The sequence below is a fragment of the Ptychodera flava genome, chromosome 9, assembly GCF_041260155.1.
Source record: "Ptychodera flava strain L36383 chromosome 9, AS_Pfla_20210202, whole genome shotgun sequence".
Taxonomy (NCBI): domain Eukaryota; kingdom Metazoa; phylum Hemichordata; class Enteropneusta; family Ptychoderidae; genus Ptychodera; species Ptychodera flava.
The window spans coordinates 31,372,581-31,393,492 of NC_091936.1; the positions used below are offsets into that span (position 1 = coordinate 31,372,581).

Sequence of the window (20,912 nt, forward strand, 5' to 3'; positions counted from 1 at the left end):
CACAAATTAATAAAGTATGGTATCACAGGGAAATTTTATAACATCATAAAGTCAATTTATTTAAATTCGAAGGGTTGCATTAGGGTGAAAGAGGGACTCACTGAACAGTTTCCCATGGAGAGAGGAATAAGGCAAGGTGATGGCTTAAGCCCACTGCTTTTTAACCTATACATTAATGACATAAAAGATTCGCTTAATTGTGTCACCAACCCACCAACTTTATTACGGAGTACTTTATCATGTCTACTTTATGCCGATGACTTACTCCTACTATCTGAGACACTACGGGGCTACAGAATGCTATGAATTCAATAGGGCATTATTGTGAAAAATGGCATTTAGGCATAAACATTCTCAAATCAAAAATCACGGTTTTCAACAAATCGGGGAAAATTTTCAACAAATTTAAATTTACTATACATGGTAATGAGTTGGAAAATGTGTCAACATATACTTACCTTGGCATAAAGTTAAATATTACAGGAAAACTAAACAGAGCACAAATTGATTTGAAAAACAGAGCTATGAAGGCATGTTTTAAATTGAGATAGTTACTCTTTGCAGAATCAAATATTCCAATTAAGGTCCATTTACAATGTTTGATGCCATGATAAAACCTATTCTGCTATACTGTACAGAAGTATGGACTGCGGACATATGCACAAATGCAAAAACCATACTCACAAACTTAACAAACACAATTGAAAAGTTGCACATTAAATTTTGCAAGCACATACTTAAAGTGAATAACAAAGCATCCAACATAGCATGTTTAATGGAACTGGGTAGATATCCTCTAATTGTTTCAAGCATAACACAAATGGTCAAATATTGGTTAAAAATAAGTAAGAAAGCAGATACAACACTGACTCGTGAGGCATATGATCTGGGTTGTCAACTGGACAATGCACATACAGATAATTGGGTGTCAGGAATTAAACAATCGTTGCTGCTCGTAAATATTGGAGATGCCATGAATGTAAAAATAGAAAATGACAAACACTTTAAAACTAATTTCAATGTAAAAGTTAAACAGCTATTTGAAAAAGGTGCATTTGAATTGATTCATGATGATACCAGACAAGGGCACCATAAAAATAAACTTCGCACATATACAGAGAGTTGAAAAAAGATTTCTCTCTCGAAAGCTACCTTCATGTTATAAAAAACCCAGATCACAGATCAGCCCTGTGCAAGTTACGCATTAGTGCACACATACTACACATAGAAACAGGTAGATATAGAAACCTTGATGTCATAGACAGAGCATGCCCAATTTGCCAAAACAAACAAGTAGAAGATGAGATACATTTTCTTTTTCATTGCAAAGGCTATACAGACATAGACATGATTTTTTTCAGTGAACTAAACATTTGTAAAAAGGCATTCAGAGGCACACAAGACCTTATAAGCATCTTTTCAAGGACAGATAAAGCATCACTATGTGAATTAGGAAAATACATACATACATGTTTTAAACTCAGACAAGACAAAATGAAAAAACAAAGTAAACTATTTATGAACCTGTAATATGTTGACCTCATATATATATATATATACATATATATATATATATATATATATATATATATATATATATATAATATATATATATATATACTCAGACTCATACTCTTTCATTGTTGTTTTTTTTGCAAAACCTTTATTGTACTTTATGATCAAGATCCCAACTGGGATACGATTTCAATAAAGGCTTACTTTACTTTACTTTACTTTACTTTACATGACAATGGGAAGAGTTCAATGTTCATCTTTTTTGTAACCGATGGAATCCTGTAATGACGCTGTTTTTTAACTTGCGAGTATTTCATATATCGAATATGTTTCGATATATTTCAAAGTTGGTATCTTGATCAGCATGTTAAGATCCCTGCACCGTGTCCTAGAGGGCGCTTGTATGAGGTTATTCTGGGTCACACTGTCATCAAAGTTCAAAAGAGATTAAAACAAAGCTGGTAAAACGATAGCCCCTCGCGTGTTGAAAGTTTATTAAGGCGTCGCACAAGTTTCATGCAGGAGTTATAGACAATACAGGTATTTACTCGTGATTTAGTAGTGAATTTTGAGTGCCCAAATATTACTTATTAAGGACCTAGCGCGTTAAACTGTGCCTAGCTGTGCTGCAGCTAGACGTTTTGCCTTGTTATGTAGGTAGGACTGCTTTTCCCGCGCGACCCATTTACCAAGGCAAACTACAAACTTGAAACTACAAGCACTGCAGCTACACGGTATCATGTGCTCTTTGAGAGTGTTTGCAAGGCGTTGAAAGGTGATGTAAATACATGGCTAACTGTTTTAGACACCGTTGGATTGCATCTCTATCCACTGCACCATACAATTTCCATACACATGCACCAAACCAGCAAGGGTGTAGCGATCCTCAGGAAAGGTCTCGATAATACCTAGCATTGATCGGTTCTTACCCTCATTAAATGCGGTATGCATAGAATTTAGACAACTGGTTTGACCATAGACAGTAGAGAATCTCAACCTTCTACGGTTTGACACGTATATTTATACTGCATACAGTCTTGCGTTTAATTCATATTGCAGAGTGTGACGTTTTGGAGTTTCTCCACTTCCTGTGCTATTATGTCATTTAAGCAATCATAAGTTTCTAAGGGGCGGCAACAGTATACACATATTGACTGGCTATGAGGGCAACAGCATACGTCAGTACCCCGAGGGACTGTGAGTCACCCCCAAAAACAGACTGTTTCCCGAGGCCGTAGGCCCGAGGGTTAAAGACGTATGTTGTTGCCCTCATGCCAGTCAATATGTGTTTTGTAACACACCTCATCCGTAGCCATGCATAAGAACGTACTATACACAAAACTTGTCGCATGTAGGTCTATGATGTATATGTTGGAGTAGTTCAGTAAGAAAAAGTTTTTCCTAAAAAGACCGCAATACTTCTGCAAAACGTTCAATTCACCTTTGATTATAGTTTTTGTCCGTATCGAGTCCTTGTTGGAAACCAAAACATTCCATTCTTCTTCAGAAAGTAGGATAAACCAAGAAATTTCTTGATTATCGTTTCGATCAGCCGCAGACGACATCTTTGTTTACATTCCGGTCCACGTTCGCGTCAAATATCGTTTTTTGGCGTCAGCGGGCATCATTTTTCAGAACTGATGCCTGGCAGGCAACAGTTCAAACGAATGATGCCTGATGACGTCGTTTACGTGGATCAGCACAAAAAGAACGCATCCCACGTGACTATCAATTGGCGAATTAGAATACAGACTGCGGATGAGTGTGTTACAACACGGTTTGATATCGTTCACATTTTGCTTAAATGGGAATAAGGCAAATTCGCCAACTGTAAACCCTGATTTAAAACCGTAAAAACCTTCATAAAGGTAAAAAGGTATGAAACCGCACTAGTGCGAGTATAAAATCGATAAAATTACAATACCGGAAAAGTGGCAGATAAAAACACTTGGTAAGGAGAAATAAAAACAGACGTTTCGGGTACAACACTTCGTCAGTGACTGGTTGACCTGATTACCTTCCCCTAATTGAGATGTCGGAGGAATTGAGGACAGATTTGAAAAATAATGGCACAGCAGGCCTCGTGGGGATTGATAGTCACTGTATACTCTAGCTGTTCCTATTAGTCAGGGTTACTGCACATTTCTGAAGGCACCCCTTTATGAAGTTACTTATAAAGGGAATCGCTAATCTTATGCATTGGTACCCACAACTTGTCAAATATGTAATCGTCTGTAACATTCCATGACAACAAAACTACCCCCTCAAAAAAACAAAACAAATTAAAACAAAAAACCCTATAGTTTGAAATGCCACAGCATTTCTGTGAAAACCGCCAACACCAAGCGATAGCGACAATCACTGACCTCCTCGATAAAAGCCCTTGATAATAATGCTCTTCAAGTGCATGAATAGCATTTATTATTGTTTTTAAATTGAATGTAAGTTAATTAAAAATCATATGGTAACAACAGGTATGCATAAAACATATAATAATAATAATATTTATAATTGGTTTATTTACCCGATTTGAAAAAGTCAATTACATGACACATGAACTCGAGAGGGAGAAAATAACAAGTAGAGGGTAAATGGGGAGTCGGGAAATAGCTTACAGCTAGTCTAGCCCAAAACCCCGTCATGGTAGCCTGTCTAAAAAACAGTTAGCAAAGGGGCTCATGATAACAATAACAAATTGTTCTTTAAGTAAATTAAAGAAAAGTGCTGAAATAATTACAATATCGTGGAAGATCACTAAATTACTACATGGCAAAAGTGAAATCTGTTACTGATTGATCAAATATTGTCTAAAAGTTTGTTTGAAGTTATGTACAGGCCATGCAGAGAAATGGGATAATTTGATAATATAATGATTGTAACTATCAAAAGGAAACTTTCACCAAGGCAGAGAATATTAACATATACAGTCACCTGTAATCTAAATATGCCCATATATGGTCAAATGGGCGTTCCTTGGTATTCAAAATGCTATGTGAGGGCGCTGTTTTTAAAAAGCGGCCACCCGTTTAAAATTTGTGATTGGTTAGATTTTCTCTTTCTATGGTAACTGTGGCAAAATTGGAAAGGTACAGATAAGCTTTAAAAACCAAATATGTATGCAACTCAGGCGTGTTTTTTCTTCTGTCTTTAGTATGTCTAAATTCTCATGACACTCTTTTATTCAATTACATTTCATTTTGTATAAATACGTGATGTTTCTAACTTCAAACAAATTCTCTTGGCATAGGACCATCCTACTGCCTCACTTGTATCTGTCCACCTGAATCACGTCCAATTGACTGGTTACTCAAGTTCTAAATCATGCCGAAAGAAGTTGCTGTGGTAAGTTATCCAATGTCATTCTCATCGAGGATTAAAGGAAGATCTTCATAGAAGACATTTCATTGATGAGTAATATCCGCTCCAGCTTTGTGAAATTTGAACTCAACTTCATAAAATTATCCTTTATGCAAAACAAAAGAGACAGATAGTTTCATGACAGATTTCAAGCTGGATTTTTTTGCGATTTGATTTCTAACATTCCGAAGGACGTATAGATGATTACATTATTAATCATACATACTGTATCTATATTGCCATCCTCTTATTGTTTAGGGCGTATAGATATGAACAGTCACGTGATTTAACATTGTTAAAATTTAAGTTCGTGGCAGGAACATCTTGCAGCGTAGCGTCGGAATGATCACATGAAACAGCTCAGTGAATAGAACCCGTCACTCTTTGAAACGCCTAGGTACAGTGGTGTAATTTGATTTTAGTTTCTTTGGTCATTATATTGACGTGCAAACACAGTCTTATCAATATAACCACACTGAAAGTTTGTTAGTATTACGTCCGACCCCGCCCCCTCCCTCCCCCACTTTCGCTACCATGTTGTCTAAGTCACTTGCCCACAGTCCCTCCTTAAAGGACTGTGGTCTGCCACAGAGCACTGTCTGCAGTACATCATGGCAGAACAGCTATACGCCAAAATTTCCTGATAGCGAGTTTTAATTCTTAGACAATATAAGCACAAGTATCATTAATCATCAAAACTGAAATTATACCACAGAGTAGGTACATCGTCTTCTTGATTGGGAAAAAAACGTTGATTCTGAGTCAATTTTTAGGGCAAGGTTCATCGTTGCTGAATCCCGGTACATAATACAAGATGCTCCTCAGAAAGTCACAGAATGGAGTACAACATGGAGGTAGCCCTATGGTCATACTTTAGTTTAGGTCGTTCAACTTAGCTAGAATGCGCCCCTGGGACATATATTAGAACTCTCTCAAACTTTTAAAATATCTTTTTTTCTACTACTTGTGGGGATTCATTTTAAAGCTCATTGATTAAATAAAGTCTTCACGTGCTTATTTTTGTGAAAATGGAACATTTCCTCTTTCCTAATAGACGTAATTAACACAATGGTTGCAGCCGTTTTAAATTTCAAGTGTCCTGTATTCTACTTCCAAATTTTTCATGATGACCCCCTGATTTTTATTCTTGATTCAAAAAAGGGAATAGTTTAAAGCTTCCTTCCGGCAAGTTTGAGCAAAGTGCTATCTTAAACAAGTGTATCGTCCATTGAGGCAAGTCAGTATTTAAAGAAATGCATAACTAAATAGTGAAAATACCCTTGCCATGTTTTATTCGTTTTGACACTGAATGTATTTATCAATGATTTCAAGTTACGGCGGTGTACTCACTTCACTTTTTTCTATAATCAGCCAGTGGACTTAGTTCCTTTCTCAGATAATGAGTAAGTCGACAAATCGGAAACGTCTGTGAACTGGCGATAAAGCTGTTCCGCTACTCAGCTGTTTCCGGATTGCATTCATGACTATGAATGCTCTGGAACGGGTTACTCTATACGAAGCTACTCGATCTACTCTTCCGCCAAAATTGCAGGAAACGAGTCTCAGCAAATTTAATTGACCGACTTTTTTACTGACCATGATCACATGACTGTCGTGAAGGGTTGAAGTATTTTTCACTGAACGGAAAGCAGCAGTTTTCTTCTCTCCACTCTATGCTTTAGAGCAGAATGCGCCTTGGGGAGAGAAATTCGGACTCTCCAGCTTTTATAACTTCGTTTTGGCCTAACACATGGAGGGGAATCATTTTGAAGCTTTTGGTGTAAATAAAGCTTTCGTCGGCTTAGTTTTGTGAAAATCGGAAATTTTATTGCGCCTCAGAGATACATGTAATATCATAGGAATGGCGTCCATTTTGAATCTCAAATATCGGTAAATATTAGGTTATTTGTGTCTTTGGGACAAACATTTGCAAAGACTCAATCACTCATGATGGATCCGGGCGCTAATTACAAATATGGATATTTGCGGCGGCCATATTTAAGTTGCAACGCTGATGTTCATGAGGAATTCTCTTGGTTAGATCACGGTCCCTCTTTTTCTGTACGCAGGTAACAGGTGCAAACAAAGGCATCGGCCTCGCAATTGTGAGGGCGCTGTGCAAAGACTTCGATGGCGATGTTTATCTGACAGCCAGAGATGTGGGTAGAGGGCAGCAAGCTGTCCAAGATTTAGAAAAGGAAAACTTACATCCAAAGTTTCATCAACTGGATATCACTTCAAAGGAGAGTATTGGTAAACTTAAAGATTTTCTGGAGAAGAATTTTGGCGGTCTGGATGTCCTGGTAAATAATGCTGCGATAGCTTACAAAGTAAGATGGTCGGCTTTCAGATTGTTGTCAATTTGTTAACCTTCGAATTCGATAATTTAATTTCCATGGTAGTTAACTCATTTGCTTACTTTTAACACTGTTTACGTGAAAAAAGACTCACTGGTCAAAAATGCACTAGATCAATACACAGAGTAGTCCAAAGGCACAAAATGTGGAACTTTGCAGGCCTCCTAGCTGACTGAACAATTGAAGAAATTCTGGTACTGAAAGTATCCTACATTATTTCCAGTCATTTCGTTCGGCTAAAAGGTTTCGATTTCTCTTCTTTTAGGGAAGTACGAGCCTCGAAAGAGAAAGACTTAAAAGTTTCCTTAAAGAATATTTCAACCAATCTCTTTCAAAATCAGAAATAAAACTTAGGGATCACCGTGCAATGTTTTGTTCTAGAGAACAAGATTCGCAGATCGATATTTCAAATTCAAAATGGCCGCCATATCTGTGTTAACTCCTTTGGGGAGAACAAAATTTTCGGATTTTGAAAAACTAAGACAGGAAAAGTTTTCTTACACCAAGAGCTTTAAAATGAACCTCCACAAATGGTACGTCAGAAGAGAATTGAAAAAGTTGAGAGTCCGAATATCTGTCCCCGAGGCACATTGTACCTTAAGACGATTGAAGGACATCCTTCTGACCAATCATATAGATACAATGGAATACCGCAAAGTTAGTCATTTTCCGTTCCAAGAGCAAAAAGTTTATAATTTCCCATTTTAAGGAAAAGAAACGGTTTTGTTTGTACTGTCACGACTCACTTTCCGTGACTTGTAGTTATCGTTAGAAGTCACTCACCCAAAGTCAAACAGCTGAGAGGTACTACGGCAATCGTAATACTTTTAGTAACTGGAGGGCACACCAAGAACTCGTTTTGCTCACCACTTCAGATCTTTATTACAAAGGCAGAGCGGCACCAAGTCCGTACTCAGGATACAATGTTTGATCAGCAAGAATCGTCCAGAATCGTTAAAATCATCGGCTTTTATACATTTCATTAAGATTATAACACGTGTTGACTCCATGTGACATACGTTCATTTCACGTGAGGTGACTCGTGTACTTTCAACGTGAAGGAGTTATAAAATCATAAAAGTCATGAAGTCAGTAAAACGTAAGTGTAATAAAATCCTAAATATCAGTAAAAGGTCAAAATGTCATCATTTTAAGGCGTTACAGTACCTATGGAAGATATAGCTTTACATTATTTATTTATTTATTTATTTTTATTTATTGCTTTATTTTTATTCTGAACAGGTGAATAGCACGGCTCCATTTACAGAGCAAGCCGAAGTAACCGTAGCATGTAACTTTTTCGGGACGCTTGACGTATGCGATGCATTGTTTCCGGTACTGAGACCACACAGCAGGTATTGTGAGAAAATCTTCCGAAACACACACTTGCAGATTGAGTTGGAACGGACAAGAGCATTTGCGTTCACTGTAATGCGTAGCCAGTGCAAATGAAATGTTTTCACATGTACGAATGATCTTTCATATCGCCTGATACAGGGAAACAAAAGATGAGCAACGATGAGCTTACCATAGCTAAACCCTTTTACCATCATCATTGCGGTTCGGAGCTCCATGACCTCCGACTCTACGTGGAGCGAGGTCGCTGAGTGCATGCATGCACACGGCTGAATCTGTACGTTGTGTCAAAGGATACTGACAAACCCTGGTTTTACTGTATTTTATATAAGCTGGAAGGCTTGAACGCTCAGAAGACAACATTGTGTGTGGAAATCAAAAAATTAGAACTCAAGTGGAGAAATCTTCGGTCATTTTCCTTCAATGTCAAAACTGCTGGCGATCCTTCATGATCCTGAACAAATTGAAATTAAACAGCGTTAATTAAGGCAAAGACAGCGAATTTTTGCAAATGATTTCAATCACCTTACAGGAAGTGAAATACGCTTTTTCAAGATTAAAAGATTCTCACTCAAATGAAAGGTTAAGGTATGTGGTATCCAAAAACGTAACAGTGCATCGTATAGATACAATTGAAATGGATCGTGTCTAAGCTGTCTTGACTTTTAAATACTGATTAATATTCAGGACCATAAGCTTACTTGTCGAAATCTTGTGAACCAAATGCGCACTAAGGTAATACACGTCTCGAAAGCGAAAGACTCAAACTTTTGCTCAAACTTTCCTCAATGGTTCTTTCAACCATTATAAAAAAGCAAGAAAAAAATTAAGAGTCATCGTGCAAAATGTGGTTGCAGAGAGACAAATTACCTAAGATTCATTCCCGATACTTGAAATTCAAAATGGCCGCTAACCCTGTGTTTATCTACGGGGAAAAACTAAAATTTCGATTTTCGAAAAACTAAGACGGTGAAAACTCTCTCCTTTCACCAAGAGCTATAGAATGAACCTCCACAAGTGGTAGATCAGAAGAGAATTTATAAAATTTGAAAGCCCGAATTTTTGTCCCCGAGGCGCGTTCTACCTTAAGTATTATTCTTCTCGTTTTATTGTCAGGGTTGTGAACGTTGCCAGTAGGAGAGGAACAATTACCTTGGGCAAAATGGGCAAAGAATTGGTCAGTAAGTTCAGATCGTCGACCCTGATACGGTCTGAATTAATTGCGTTGATGAACCAGTTCGTAAGGTGAGTGTGTGTGTGCGTGTTTTATCTTGTTTTTATCATTTAAGACCAGAGTAATGACACTCTGTTGTCACACCAAACACCGAGAAAATGACAAAAAGAAGTAGAAATATTCATTTACTGCAAACAAGCACAGTACCTGTGCATTATGAAGGTCGCGAAGATATATAGGCATATAGCAATAGTACTGTTTTATTGCCGATTTATTGGGAAATCTCTAATGGAAAGTATAGGAAGCCGAACACTGCATTGAAAATTCTTAAACTCTCTGTGTTCAGACTAAAATCGGAGTGAAAGATCCTAATCAACTCGCATATGCGGTGTTCACTGCTCTACTCAGTATCTTTTCTTCTCAGTGCTTCAACTTAAATGACAGATTAGCGGAACAATGAATGGAGATAAAACATAATTTACTCCGTTGATTTGTAATTCTCTCTAGAGATGTGAAGGCGGGAAATCATGAAGCAGAGGGCTGGCTTACCAGGGCCTACGGTACTTCAAAACTAGGGGTCATCGCCCTGACAGCTGTACAAGCTCGGACAATGGCCGGGGACTCCAGAGAAGATATACTCATTAATTCTGTAAGTCTTAAGCAGTGATATACAGTCGAATTAAGGCAAAGATAACATAAATCGACATTTTTTCCAAAAGAAATGTTCTGTTCTGCATGCGAACAAGTGTCATTATTCACTTTGCCATCAACATATTGGCGACTGCGACTCCTCACATGCATTCTGTCTATGACCTCTCACATAAGGGCAAATGCCTCACAGTGTTTCTAGATCCAGACCAATCAATCAATAGTCAAACTACTAATTTCGACTGGCCTAGGGTGTCCAAAACATTAACATCGGTGCCTGAGGCTACCCACTGTCAAATTGTCATGCCTGAGGGCTCCTCACTGCGCCTCAGTAGGCCCCCTGCAAAAATTCCGCCAGATACAGTTCCACCTGTTGCCATTTAAATTGCGAGGGATCATATAAGTCAGACCAAATTAATGTGAAAATATCTTAATTTGTTTGAAAAATAATATGTTCAACACCGTATGTTTCACCTCACAGCAAGTTACACAAACACAACGTCATCTGCATAAATGAGATGATTGTTAAGAAATCGCTCATCCATATATATATATATATATATATATATATATATATATATATATATATATATATATATATATATATATATATATATATATATATATATATATATAATGTACACAATGTGCCCTCCCGGTTATCACCATAATGGCTTTATGGCAACCTCTGAACTTGGGCACAGAGAGTACCATGATTTAAAGCTATGATTTAAAACCATGATTTAGCATGATCCAGGAAGAAAACCATGATTTAGCATCGCCGAAAAAGATAAGACCAACTTTCCATGCACATGTTCATGAGACAAATTTCACGAAATAAAAAGATATTCCGTCAAATTGGTCTAAATATCGCATTGACAAAAACCAGAAAATAACAAACTTCTTGGATCTCTCTCTCTCTCTCTCTCTCTCTCTCTCTCTCTCTCTCTCTCTCTCTCTCTCTCTTCTTCTCTCTCTCTCTCTCTCTCTCTCTCTCTCTCTCTCTCTCTCTCTCTCTCTCTCTCTCTCTCTCTCTCTGGGTTGTTGTAAAAATTTCTCCAGCAGCCCTTGTATATTCCGCTCTACTTTGTATTGGGCACTTTGTATCGGACCAGTCGTTGTGTACGTGTATGTTGAATGTTTGCATTGTGTAGTTATGCGAATGCGTACACTCGATCTTTATGTTACACTTGATCTCGGTGTTATTGCCTTCACATGCGCCAAATGCTTTAAAAATATACCTATACAAAATGTGTTGTTATGTCTAAAGTAATTATATTACGCTGTTCGTTCCATAAACCTTTACTGTTTTCATTTTTCAAGTGCTGTCCAGGTTTGGTTGCCACCGACATGAACCCTAAGGGAACCAAAACCCCGGATCAAGGAGCAGAAACTCCGGTACATCTGGCTCTGCTTCCAGTCAATGCTGGCAAACCTCAAGGAGAATTCCTGGGAGAGAAGAAAGTCATACCGTGGCTGATAGATGGCGCAGGGATGAATTATAACACCTATGAATAGTGAGGTGCTCACAGAATTTCCTGGGTCCGATTTCATCGAAATTCGAATTCCGATTAACAATATGATTCTTATGATTATAGCTTGACAATGAGGGATATTTGACAGACTGGTGTATTTTTGAATATTAATTCAATGCTATCACTTCCTCTGGCTCTATTTGAGACGATTTCTAAATGAAATATCCCACTCTCCAATTACTCATGTACTACTATGTTAGTACTACTATGTTTGCATGTTCAGCCAACGAATTGGAAAGCTTGTTAAAGCTTCAGATACGTACTTTCTACTTTCGATGTAAGTTGTTGAGTGAAGGCTTTGTTCAAGAGGTTTTGACTCATTTTATCCTAATGTACATGATGTTTGTGACAAGGAAACATGGGAAAAGTTCAATGTTTTCCCCTCTTGTAATATGTGGAATCCTATAATGACGCTGTTTTTGAACTTTTGTGTATGTGATATATCGGAATAAAGACTACGTTACTGATTAAGAAACCAAAGAAACGCGTTTTTGAGTAAAAACAACTGTATGCACACTGCTTTTGAAAAGTAATAGTATTTTCAACTCTTTGATCACAGAACTAATAACAAATATGCCACATGTCGGTGTGTGACATTTTCTATACATGGCTGTACCTGATTGTATTATTGTTGGAAATTGAATTTAGGCCCGGGCAAAAAAAGACACAACAATTGTCAATACTGACAGAGCGCCTAAAAGGGCCTGTACAAGGTATCTTGACTAACCGAATGCTTGGTATCTCCACGTACTGAGATAAGACAATAGCTGTGGTTGACGTATAGACGTTGCAGATAATATACAGAAAATTAAAAAAGAAAATGGCAGAGGTTTCCGTTCCTTGGGTTTTAAACACAGAAAATTTCCAGACGTTTAGTTTTTACATTATGTGAATCAAGAAGTGTACATGTATTCGTTAATAAAATTAAGCTGTTAGAGACTGGTAGTTGAAAGCTTTCAACGAAACCTGAAGCGATTTTTAGGAAAGCCCACCCCTCCCCCTTCCCCCGATCTTGAAGAATGCTGAGAATTTCCGAAGTAACATACACACGTAACCCTCTCATTGTTGTCCTCTTTTCAGTGTTGTCCAGGCTTGATGGCCACCGACATGTTCCCTATTAAAGGGTTCCAAAACGCCTAATCAAGGGGCAGAAACGCCGGTGTATCTGGCTCTGTCTCTGCCTATTATCTGTTGATATCCACTGTACAAGCTATCGAGTTGCCTATGCTATAGAAACGTCAGCCTACTTACTAATCTATTGACAACATTTGTAGATTTCTTGGATAAAGCATAGGGGATAGCCTATATGTCCGTCCCCATGGTTGGGTAGGTGTTTTGTTGTATTGCTAATAAAGGTTAACAATACAACAAAACACCTACCCACCCATGGGGACGGACATATAGGCTATCCCCAATGGATAAAGTCAACAATGAAGTCTATGAAAAGGTTAAAACGGTGTTGCTTCTATTCACACTCATGATTCCGGTAATGAATATGAACAAGTTTCAGTTTGTCTTGCGCCAGTCGAATAATCTTTTAAATTTGCTTCATAAAGTAATATCTCTTAATTTAGTTTTTTCCCCAGTATACTAGTACATGTGAAGATCCTTGCACCCTGTCCTAGAGGGCGCTTGTATGAGGTTATTTTGGGTCACACTGCGTGGGTCATCAAAGTTCATATTAAGGCCAAGAAAAATAAAAAGTTTGTTTCTCATCCTCGCGCGCGTCAATTCAGACCCGCCGCGCCAACCTTTTTTCTGCTCATGAGGAAATAAAATAAAAAAAAGGCAAAAATACGACACGATAGTGCATAAGACAGTGCTGTATAAAAACAGAACCGTAAACAAAATAATTGACACTAAACATTCCATTCAGAACTGTACACATATGACACTGTTATATTACACTGTCAAAACTGTGCATTGCTGCACTACAAACCGCAAAACTGTTGCTAAACAAGAATACTAAAGCACCACTACTGTGCCTTTATCTCTGCGTGCATTCCTGTGCCATTTTTCCGCGTTTTGTTGATTGAAGAATAAAATAATTAGAGTAAAAAACCCCGCGTCACGGCATCCTTTTTGAAATATGTCTAGGGTGAGAAACAAGCTTTTTATTTTTCTTGGCGTAAGAGGTTAAAACAAACCTTGTGAAACCATACCATGAGTCGATGTTTTGTGCACATGCGCCAGCGTCTCACACGTTTCGTGGCGGGAGTCATAGACGTTTAAGGTATTTTACTTGTTTTGTTAGACAGATTATTGCGTTCCCAAGAAATTACATCCAATGAGAGTCTCGATGATAATTAAATTAGACAGCACCATGGGCTTTTGAGAGTGGTTATGAAGCATTGAATTGGTGATGTAAATATTACTGATTGCTTTATAGACACAGGCGCCAGTGGGCTGGGTAGTCTGTTAGTAGATCGATCGATTTTCCGCTCGATCTATCGATCCAGTACTATAGGATAGATCGAGCAGAAAATCGATCCATCTGGCAGACTACCCAGCCTACCGGCGCCTGTATTTATAAGCTTTATCCACTGCACCATACAACGTACATAAATGTGCACCAAACCAGGAATGGCGTAGCGTGCCTAAGCAAAGGTCACGAGTAGGCCTACGTATCTTCCCTCATTATTGCCGTAAACATAGACTTTGGACAACTGGGATATGTATATGTACTGCATAGGTCTACAGCATATTGTTGCGCATGAGCCATGTCAAAGAGTGTGATATGACTGTTTTAGCATTTCTCCAGTTCGCGATCATAAGTTTGTACGGGGGCGGCAACAGCACGGTTTGATATTAATTGATCATATTTTGCTCAAAAGTGAGTCGGATGCGATTTGCAAAATGTAAGCCTTTTAGACAGCTTTAGCATAATTATTAGCGGGGCGGGGAGGGGGTCGGAGGAATTGAGGGCAGACTTGGAAATTAACGGCATAGTTGCCGCCGGGGAAACTCAGAGTCATGGTAGCGTGCAGGGCGGGGGATCCGAAAATAACTTTGTTCCAATTTAGACAGGGTTACAGCATATTTGCAGGTACCCTTGTATGAAGTTACTTGTAAAGGTAATTACAAATCTTAATGCATTGGTGCCCACAGTTTGCTAAAACATGAGATCGTTTTTAACATTTGATGACTGTCAGGACTGTTACCGCAAACTTCCCACTATAGTATGAAACACCATTGGGTGTCTGTAAAATCCACCAACACCTCGTGATAGTTAGCGACAATCAATGACCTCTAGCCCCTTGATAACGTGCTCTTCAAATCTATAATAGAATTTGTTGTTGTTTTTGAAGAGAATGTAAGCTCATCTTAATTCATCTGTCAACAAGAGCTATGAATAAAACATATGTTTAAGCCAAGCAGAGAAATGGAATAATTTGATAATCGGTAAATAATTGTAAACCCTCAAAAACAAAGCTACAGCAGAATATATTAACATTTTAAAACTAGAGGTGTCATTACAAAACCAACATGCATATGATGCAAATCAGGCGTTTTTTCTCTTTTGTCTTCAGTATGTCTAAATTCTCACTACACTCTTTTAATTAATTATATTTAATTCGGTGTAAATATGTGATGTCTTTAACTTAAAATAATATTACTTGATAGATACCCAAAGGACCATCCTAGTGTCTAACATTTATCTGTCCATCTGAATCACGTTCAGTTGACTGGTCGTTCAAGGTCTAAATCATGCCGAAAGCAGTTGCTGTGGTAAGTAATCTAATGTTCCACCAAGGATTAAAGAAGGCTGTGTCCTTGTGGGAGACATTTCACTGATAAGTGATATCCGTTCCAGCTTTTATGAAATTTGAACTGAACTACATAAAAGTATCACTTGTGCAGGGCAAGATTTTTTAGCTGACTTTTGTGTTTGATTTCTGAATTCCTGACGCACGTAGCAATGATTACATTTTTAATCGTACATGCTATGACTGTATTGCCATCCTCCTGTTGTTCGGGGCATATAGATATGAACAGTCACGTAATTCAACCTGTTGAAATATATGTTTATGTTTTCACAATGAAAGAAACAGCTTCAGCTCGTAGCATAGCGTTGGGATGATCACATAAAACAGCTCAGCTCAGCGAACTCTTCGAAACATCAAGTTATAGTTACAGTTTTGATGTTTGATTTCTGTTTGAGTAATATTTTGGGGAACATGTCAACGAGCAAGCACAGTTTTACCAAATATGTTAGCATTACGATGGACGGTCCCCCCCCCCCCACTTCACGAGCATCGTCGTGAAGGCTGGTTTTATGTATTTGAAAGGGAATGGTTTAAAGTTTCCAGACGGAAAGTATGAGCAAAAATTAAAAGTCTTAAACAAGTATAGTCCAATGAGGCAAGCCAGTATTAAACGAAATACACAACCCGAAATACGCCGATTTTCCTGATAACAACTCTGAGTTTTAATTCTCAGACGGTATGCACAGCGTGTTACATTAGTCTTACGTGGAGCAGATTGCGATTTGTCCAAATAATAGCTGATCGAGTGCATATTTTGTAGTACATGATAGTATTTTGAATCGTAAAAACCTTATCTATACAGCTAACATCCGTGACTTCGAAGCAAAAATCAAGACCGCGTTGCGTCTATTTTCACGCGAGGTCATTACGGGTTTCTCTTCCAATTTTACATATCCCAATGGTCGATGATCGAGAACTTGTGCATCTGACAATCTGTGAAACTACATACAGCACACAAAGCATGGCAGATACCTTGGTAATGCTAACATGGGTCTCTCAATTGGACCAGATGCACCTGCATAATATGCCTGGATAAGGTCAAAATTATGGAACAGGCGTTCCATACCGCATCATTTAATTCACGCTAAACTCCTTTGTTTTCGTTGATGGCAGCAGATTATGATGTCTAAAAATGTTCATGAGGAATTCACTTGGTTACACTTTCCCAATTTTTCGTGGTGATCTACATATAAACAAAACCAAAGAAACCATTTTTTTGTATTCTGCGCGCAGGTAACAGGCGCAAACAAAGGCATCGGCTTTGCCATTGTGAGGGCGCTGTGCAAGGACTTCGACGGTGATGTTTACCTGACAGCCAGGGATGAAGGCAGAGGGCAGCAAGCTGTCCAAGATTTAGAAAAGGAAAATTTACATCCAAAGTTTCATCAACTGGATATCACTTCAAAGGAGAGTATTGGTAAACTTAAAGAATTTCTGGAGAAGAATTATGGGGGTCTGGATGTCCTGGTGAATAATGCTGCGATAGCGTACAACGTAAGATGGTCAGCTTTCACATTATTGTCAATTTGTTAACCTTCGATTATTTAATTTCCATGGGAATTCACCCATCTGCTTATTTTTAACACGGTTTACATGAAAAATGAGACTATTCTGTTCAAAAATGCACTGGATCTACACGTAGATTATTCCATACGCACAAATTGTGGAACTTCGCGGTCCTCTTGGCTCACTGAACAAGAAATTTCGGAACTGAGAGTATCCTACATCATTTTCAGTCATTTCATTCGGCCGAAGGTTTTCGATTTCTCCAAAGTTTAAGAAGAACGATAGACATTTTTCTGACCAGTCATATAAATGCCATGAAAAATCTCAAAGCTAGTAATTTTCCCTTCCAAGAGCATTGTCTACAATTTCCAATTTTAAGAAAGAGAAACCCTGTTGTGTGTACCTATGTCAGATATACCTTTACGTTTATTTATTTATTTATTTATTTATTTATTTATTTATTTATTTATTTATTGCCTAATTTTAACTCTAAACAGGTGGACAGTACAGTTCCATTTACTGAGCAAGCCGAAGTAAGCTTAGCATGCAACTTCTTCGGGACGCTGGACGTGTGTGATGCGTTATTTCCACTGCTAAGACCCCACAGCAGGTAAAGTACGACCAATTTTGGAAACACGCTTACAGCAGAGTCGCCCATCGTAAACTAGAATGGACAAAAGCATTCACGTTCACTAGGAGGGTCGAGACACAATTGCCACCAGCGTTTTGTAATGTGTAGCCAATCCAAATGAAATGTTTTCACATGTAGACATGATCTTTCATCTCCCCTGATCCAGAAAAAAAGATCAGCTACGATTAGCTTACCATGGCTATACACCTTCAGCACCGTCATTTGCGCTCCGACGCTCCGCGACCTCAGACCTTGCACGGTTGAATCTTTCTAAAAGATTCTCACTCAAATGAAAGGTTAAGGTATGTGGTATCCAAAACGTAACAATGCACCGTATGCTGAAATCGACTGTGGCTAAGCTGTCTTGGCTTTTAAATACAGATTAATATTCAGGACCTTACCTGTCGAAAACATGTTGAGCCAAATACGCATCATGTGTTATTTTTCTCATTTTATTCTAAGGGTTGTACACGTGTCTAGCAGAGGAGGGACAATGACTTTGGAGAAAATGGGCAAAGAATTGGTTAGTAAGTTCAGATCGTCGACCCTGACACGGACTGAGTTAATTGCGTTGATGAACCAGTTCGTGAGGTGAGTGTGTGTGTTTTGTCTTGTTTGCATCAGGTAAACTGAGCTGTTACATGCTGATGAAACACCGGGAAAACAATAAAAGAAGAAGAAATATTTAATTAAAACAGGTACAGTGTCTCGGGACTTTGCATTAAGATATGAAGATCTATAGCAATATAATAGTAGTATTTTAAGGCCGATTTATTGAGAAATCCCGAATGGAAAATATAGGAAGCCGAACACTGCATTGAATATTTTCAAATTCTCTGTATTCAGACTACAACCGTCCCCGGCCGCCCCGGGGGGACGGTAAGACATCTAAACTTAAAACTACGCCGGTCAGATCGGAGCAAAAGAATCCCGTCACCTTGCATGTGTAACGATCACTGCTTTACCATGTCTATATTCAATGTCTTTTTCCTTCGCGTTCATTTCAAATGATAGATTAGCTGAACAATCAATGGAGATAAAACATAATTGACTCAGTTGATTTGTAATTTTCTCCAGCGATGTGAAGGCAGGAAATCATGAAGCAAAGGGCTGGTGTAACACGGCCTATGGTACTTCAAAACTAGGGGTCATCGCCCTCACAGCTGTACAAGTTCGAGCAATGGCCGGGGACTCCAGAGAAGATATACTCATCAATTGTGTAAGTCTGATACGCAGTTGCAGTAAGACAAATAAAGAAAGAATCGAACAGCATAAGTCTTAAATGGTGATGTAATGTTCCAGTAACTATAGCTGTCGACATTTTCTCCAAAAGCAATGTTCTGTTCTGCTTGCGAACAAGTATCATTTGCCATGCCCTCGTAGTCCATGTAACGGCGCCTGCGACTCCTCACTGCCATCTGTCTATGACCTCTCACGGTCAATGCTCACAGTGCTTCATGATCTAGAAAAATCTATCTTTTCTGTAAATTTATTAAACGAACACTAAGCTCATCCAAGTATCTATATCCATCTCTCTCTCTCTCTCTCTCTCTCTCTCTCTCTCTCTCTCTCTCTCTCTCTCTTCTCTCTCTCTCTCTCTTCTCTCTATATATATATATCATATACGTGTGCCAGATATTCAAGGTATTCAACTTCTTTAACTGTATGATTTTACAAAATATGTTGTAATGTGTAAAGCAATTATTTTATGTTACTTACTTCATATTACCTTTGCCATTCCCCTTTTGTAGTGTTGTCCAGGCTTGGTGGCCACCGACATGAACCCAAAGAATCCAAAAACGCCGGATCAAGGAGCCGAAACGCCTGTATACCTGGCTATGCTTCCAGTCAATGCCGGGAAGCCTCAAGGAGAATTCCTTGGAGAGAAGAAAGTCATACATGGCTAAAAGACGGTGCAGGGATGAATTAAAACAGTTAAAACACCTCTGAATAGTACGGTGCTCACAAAATTCCTTGGTCCCGTTTTCATCGAAATTCAACTTTCGATTAGGAAAATGATACTTATGAATAAGCTTACACATGTAGCTCGTAGTTTTAATGTTGTTTTTTTCTTTGCAAGACAATAAGGGATATGACACATTTGACAGACTGGTATATTTTCGAAAATTTATTCAATGCTACCACTTTCTCCGGCTGTTTTTGAGACAATGTCTAAATAAAATTTCCTACTGTCCAATTATTCATGTACTCTGCTTGCATGTTCAGCTAACGAATTGGAAAAGCTTGTTGAAGCTTCAGATACGTGCTTTCTACTTTTCGATGTAAGATGTTGAAAGATCTTTGTACAAGAGGCTTTGACTTCTGTTTCAGCGTAATGTACATGGTGTATGTGACAAGGATGTATGCCAAGTGTTTGATGTTTGCCCCCAGTGGAATGATGGCGCTGTTTGTGAATTTTTGAGTATCTGGTATATCAGAATAAAGGCTACTTCAGAACGAGTTTTCTGTACAGCATACGTAATTTGTTGTATGTGAAGGATACACGTTGAATATTGTGATATTTTGTCACAGTTTGGTTGATTCCATTGACTTCGTAGGGGTGATGTTACGGGTGAAACTAGGAATATGTTGAACCACAGACAGTACAGGGGAAGAACTTTCCCCTCTACTGTCTATGGTTGCACCGGAGGTTTTCCGCGTTAGTGTCGGTTGAATGAATTCTGAACTTCATACCTGTGCATATTAGCTTTGCACCAATCAGCATCGAGTTTACAAATATGACATCACTGCCGAGGAGCTGTTCGTGACTGCCCTCCCAGTGGCATATGACCCGTCTCCCTTCCACTGCATTATGCCGTCTGCCCTCCAAGAATCGGACATATGCAATATGGCCTTGTTTGCAGCGAGGCACTTGCGATAACCTCGGCTGTCTCTGTCTTCTGTGTCATTGTTACGGCCGAATTATGGACACGTGTTGGGTGCTTCAAATCCCATGCTCTGAACGTCCAACTATCCGCCTTGTTTGAAACGAATGACTGCGAAAAACTAACTACCCCAGCATGTTTCAACAGCCTTTTTCCTGCAATGAAATAAACACAAACCCAA

The 20,912-nt window shown here is 38.6% G+C and overlaps 2 protein-coding genes across 2 annotated transcripts; both read left to right on the top strand.

Moving 5' to 3' along the window:
• The first annotated feature begins 1,953 nt into the window (after positions 1-1,953).
• LOC139140655 (carbonyl reductase [NADPH] 1-like) lies at positions 1,954-12,727 on the top strand. Its single transcript, XM_070710027.1, has 7 exons — positions 1,954-2,055; positions 4,763-4,857; positions 6,942-7,202; positions 8,472-8,584; positions 9,702-9,830; positions 10,267-10,408; positions 11,731-12,727. Exons 2-7 carry the CDS (start codon positions 4,837-4,839, stop codon positions 11,923-11,925), a joined length of 861 nt encoding a protein of 286 aa, XP_070566128.1. The 5' UTR covers positions 1,954-2,055; positions 4,763-4,836; the 3' UTR covers positions 11,926-12,727.
• A 1,376-nt stretch (positions 12,728-14,103) lies between these two features.
• Positions 14,104-20,046, top strand: LOC139140657 (carbonyl reductase [NADPH] 1-like). The gene is made up of 7 exons (XM_070710029.1): positions 14,104-14,175; positions 15,567-15,671; positions 16,943-17,203; positions 17,713-17,825; positions 18,309-18,437; positions 18,924-19,065; positions 19,598-20,046. Exons 2-7 carry the CDS (start codon positions 15,651-15,653, stop codon positions 19,751-19,753), a joined length of 822 nt encoding a protein of 273 aa, XP_070566130.1. The 5' UTR covers positions 14,104-14,175; positions 15,567-15,650; the 3' UTR covers positions 19,754-20,046.
• The last annotated feature ends 866 nt before the right edge of the window (positions 20,047-20,912 follow it).

Coding starts and splice junctions, on each gene's coding strand:
- LOC139140655 (XM_070710027.1), top strand. CDS start 4,837: ATGCCGAAAGAAGTTGCTGTG. Junction 4,858..6,941: donor TGCCGAAAGAAGTTGCTGTG/GTAAGTTATCCA, acceptor TTCTGTACGCAG/GTAACAGGTGCAAACAAAGG. Junction 8,585..9,701: donor GTACTGAGACCACACAGCAG/GTATTGTGAGAA, acceptor TTTTATTGTCAG/GGTTGTGAACGTTGCCAGTA.
- LOC139140657 (XM_070710029.1), top strand. CDS start 15,651: ATGCCGAAAGCAGTTGCTGTG. Junction 15,672..16,942: donor TGCCGAAAGCAGTTGCTGTG/GTAAGTAATCTA, acceptor TTCTGCGCGCAG/GTAACAGGCGCAAACAAAGG. Junction 17,204..17,712: donor ATGCTGCGATAGCGTACAAC/GTAAGATGGTCA, acceptor AACTCTAAACAG/GTGGACAGTACAGTTCCATT.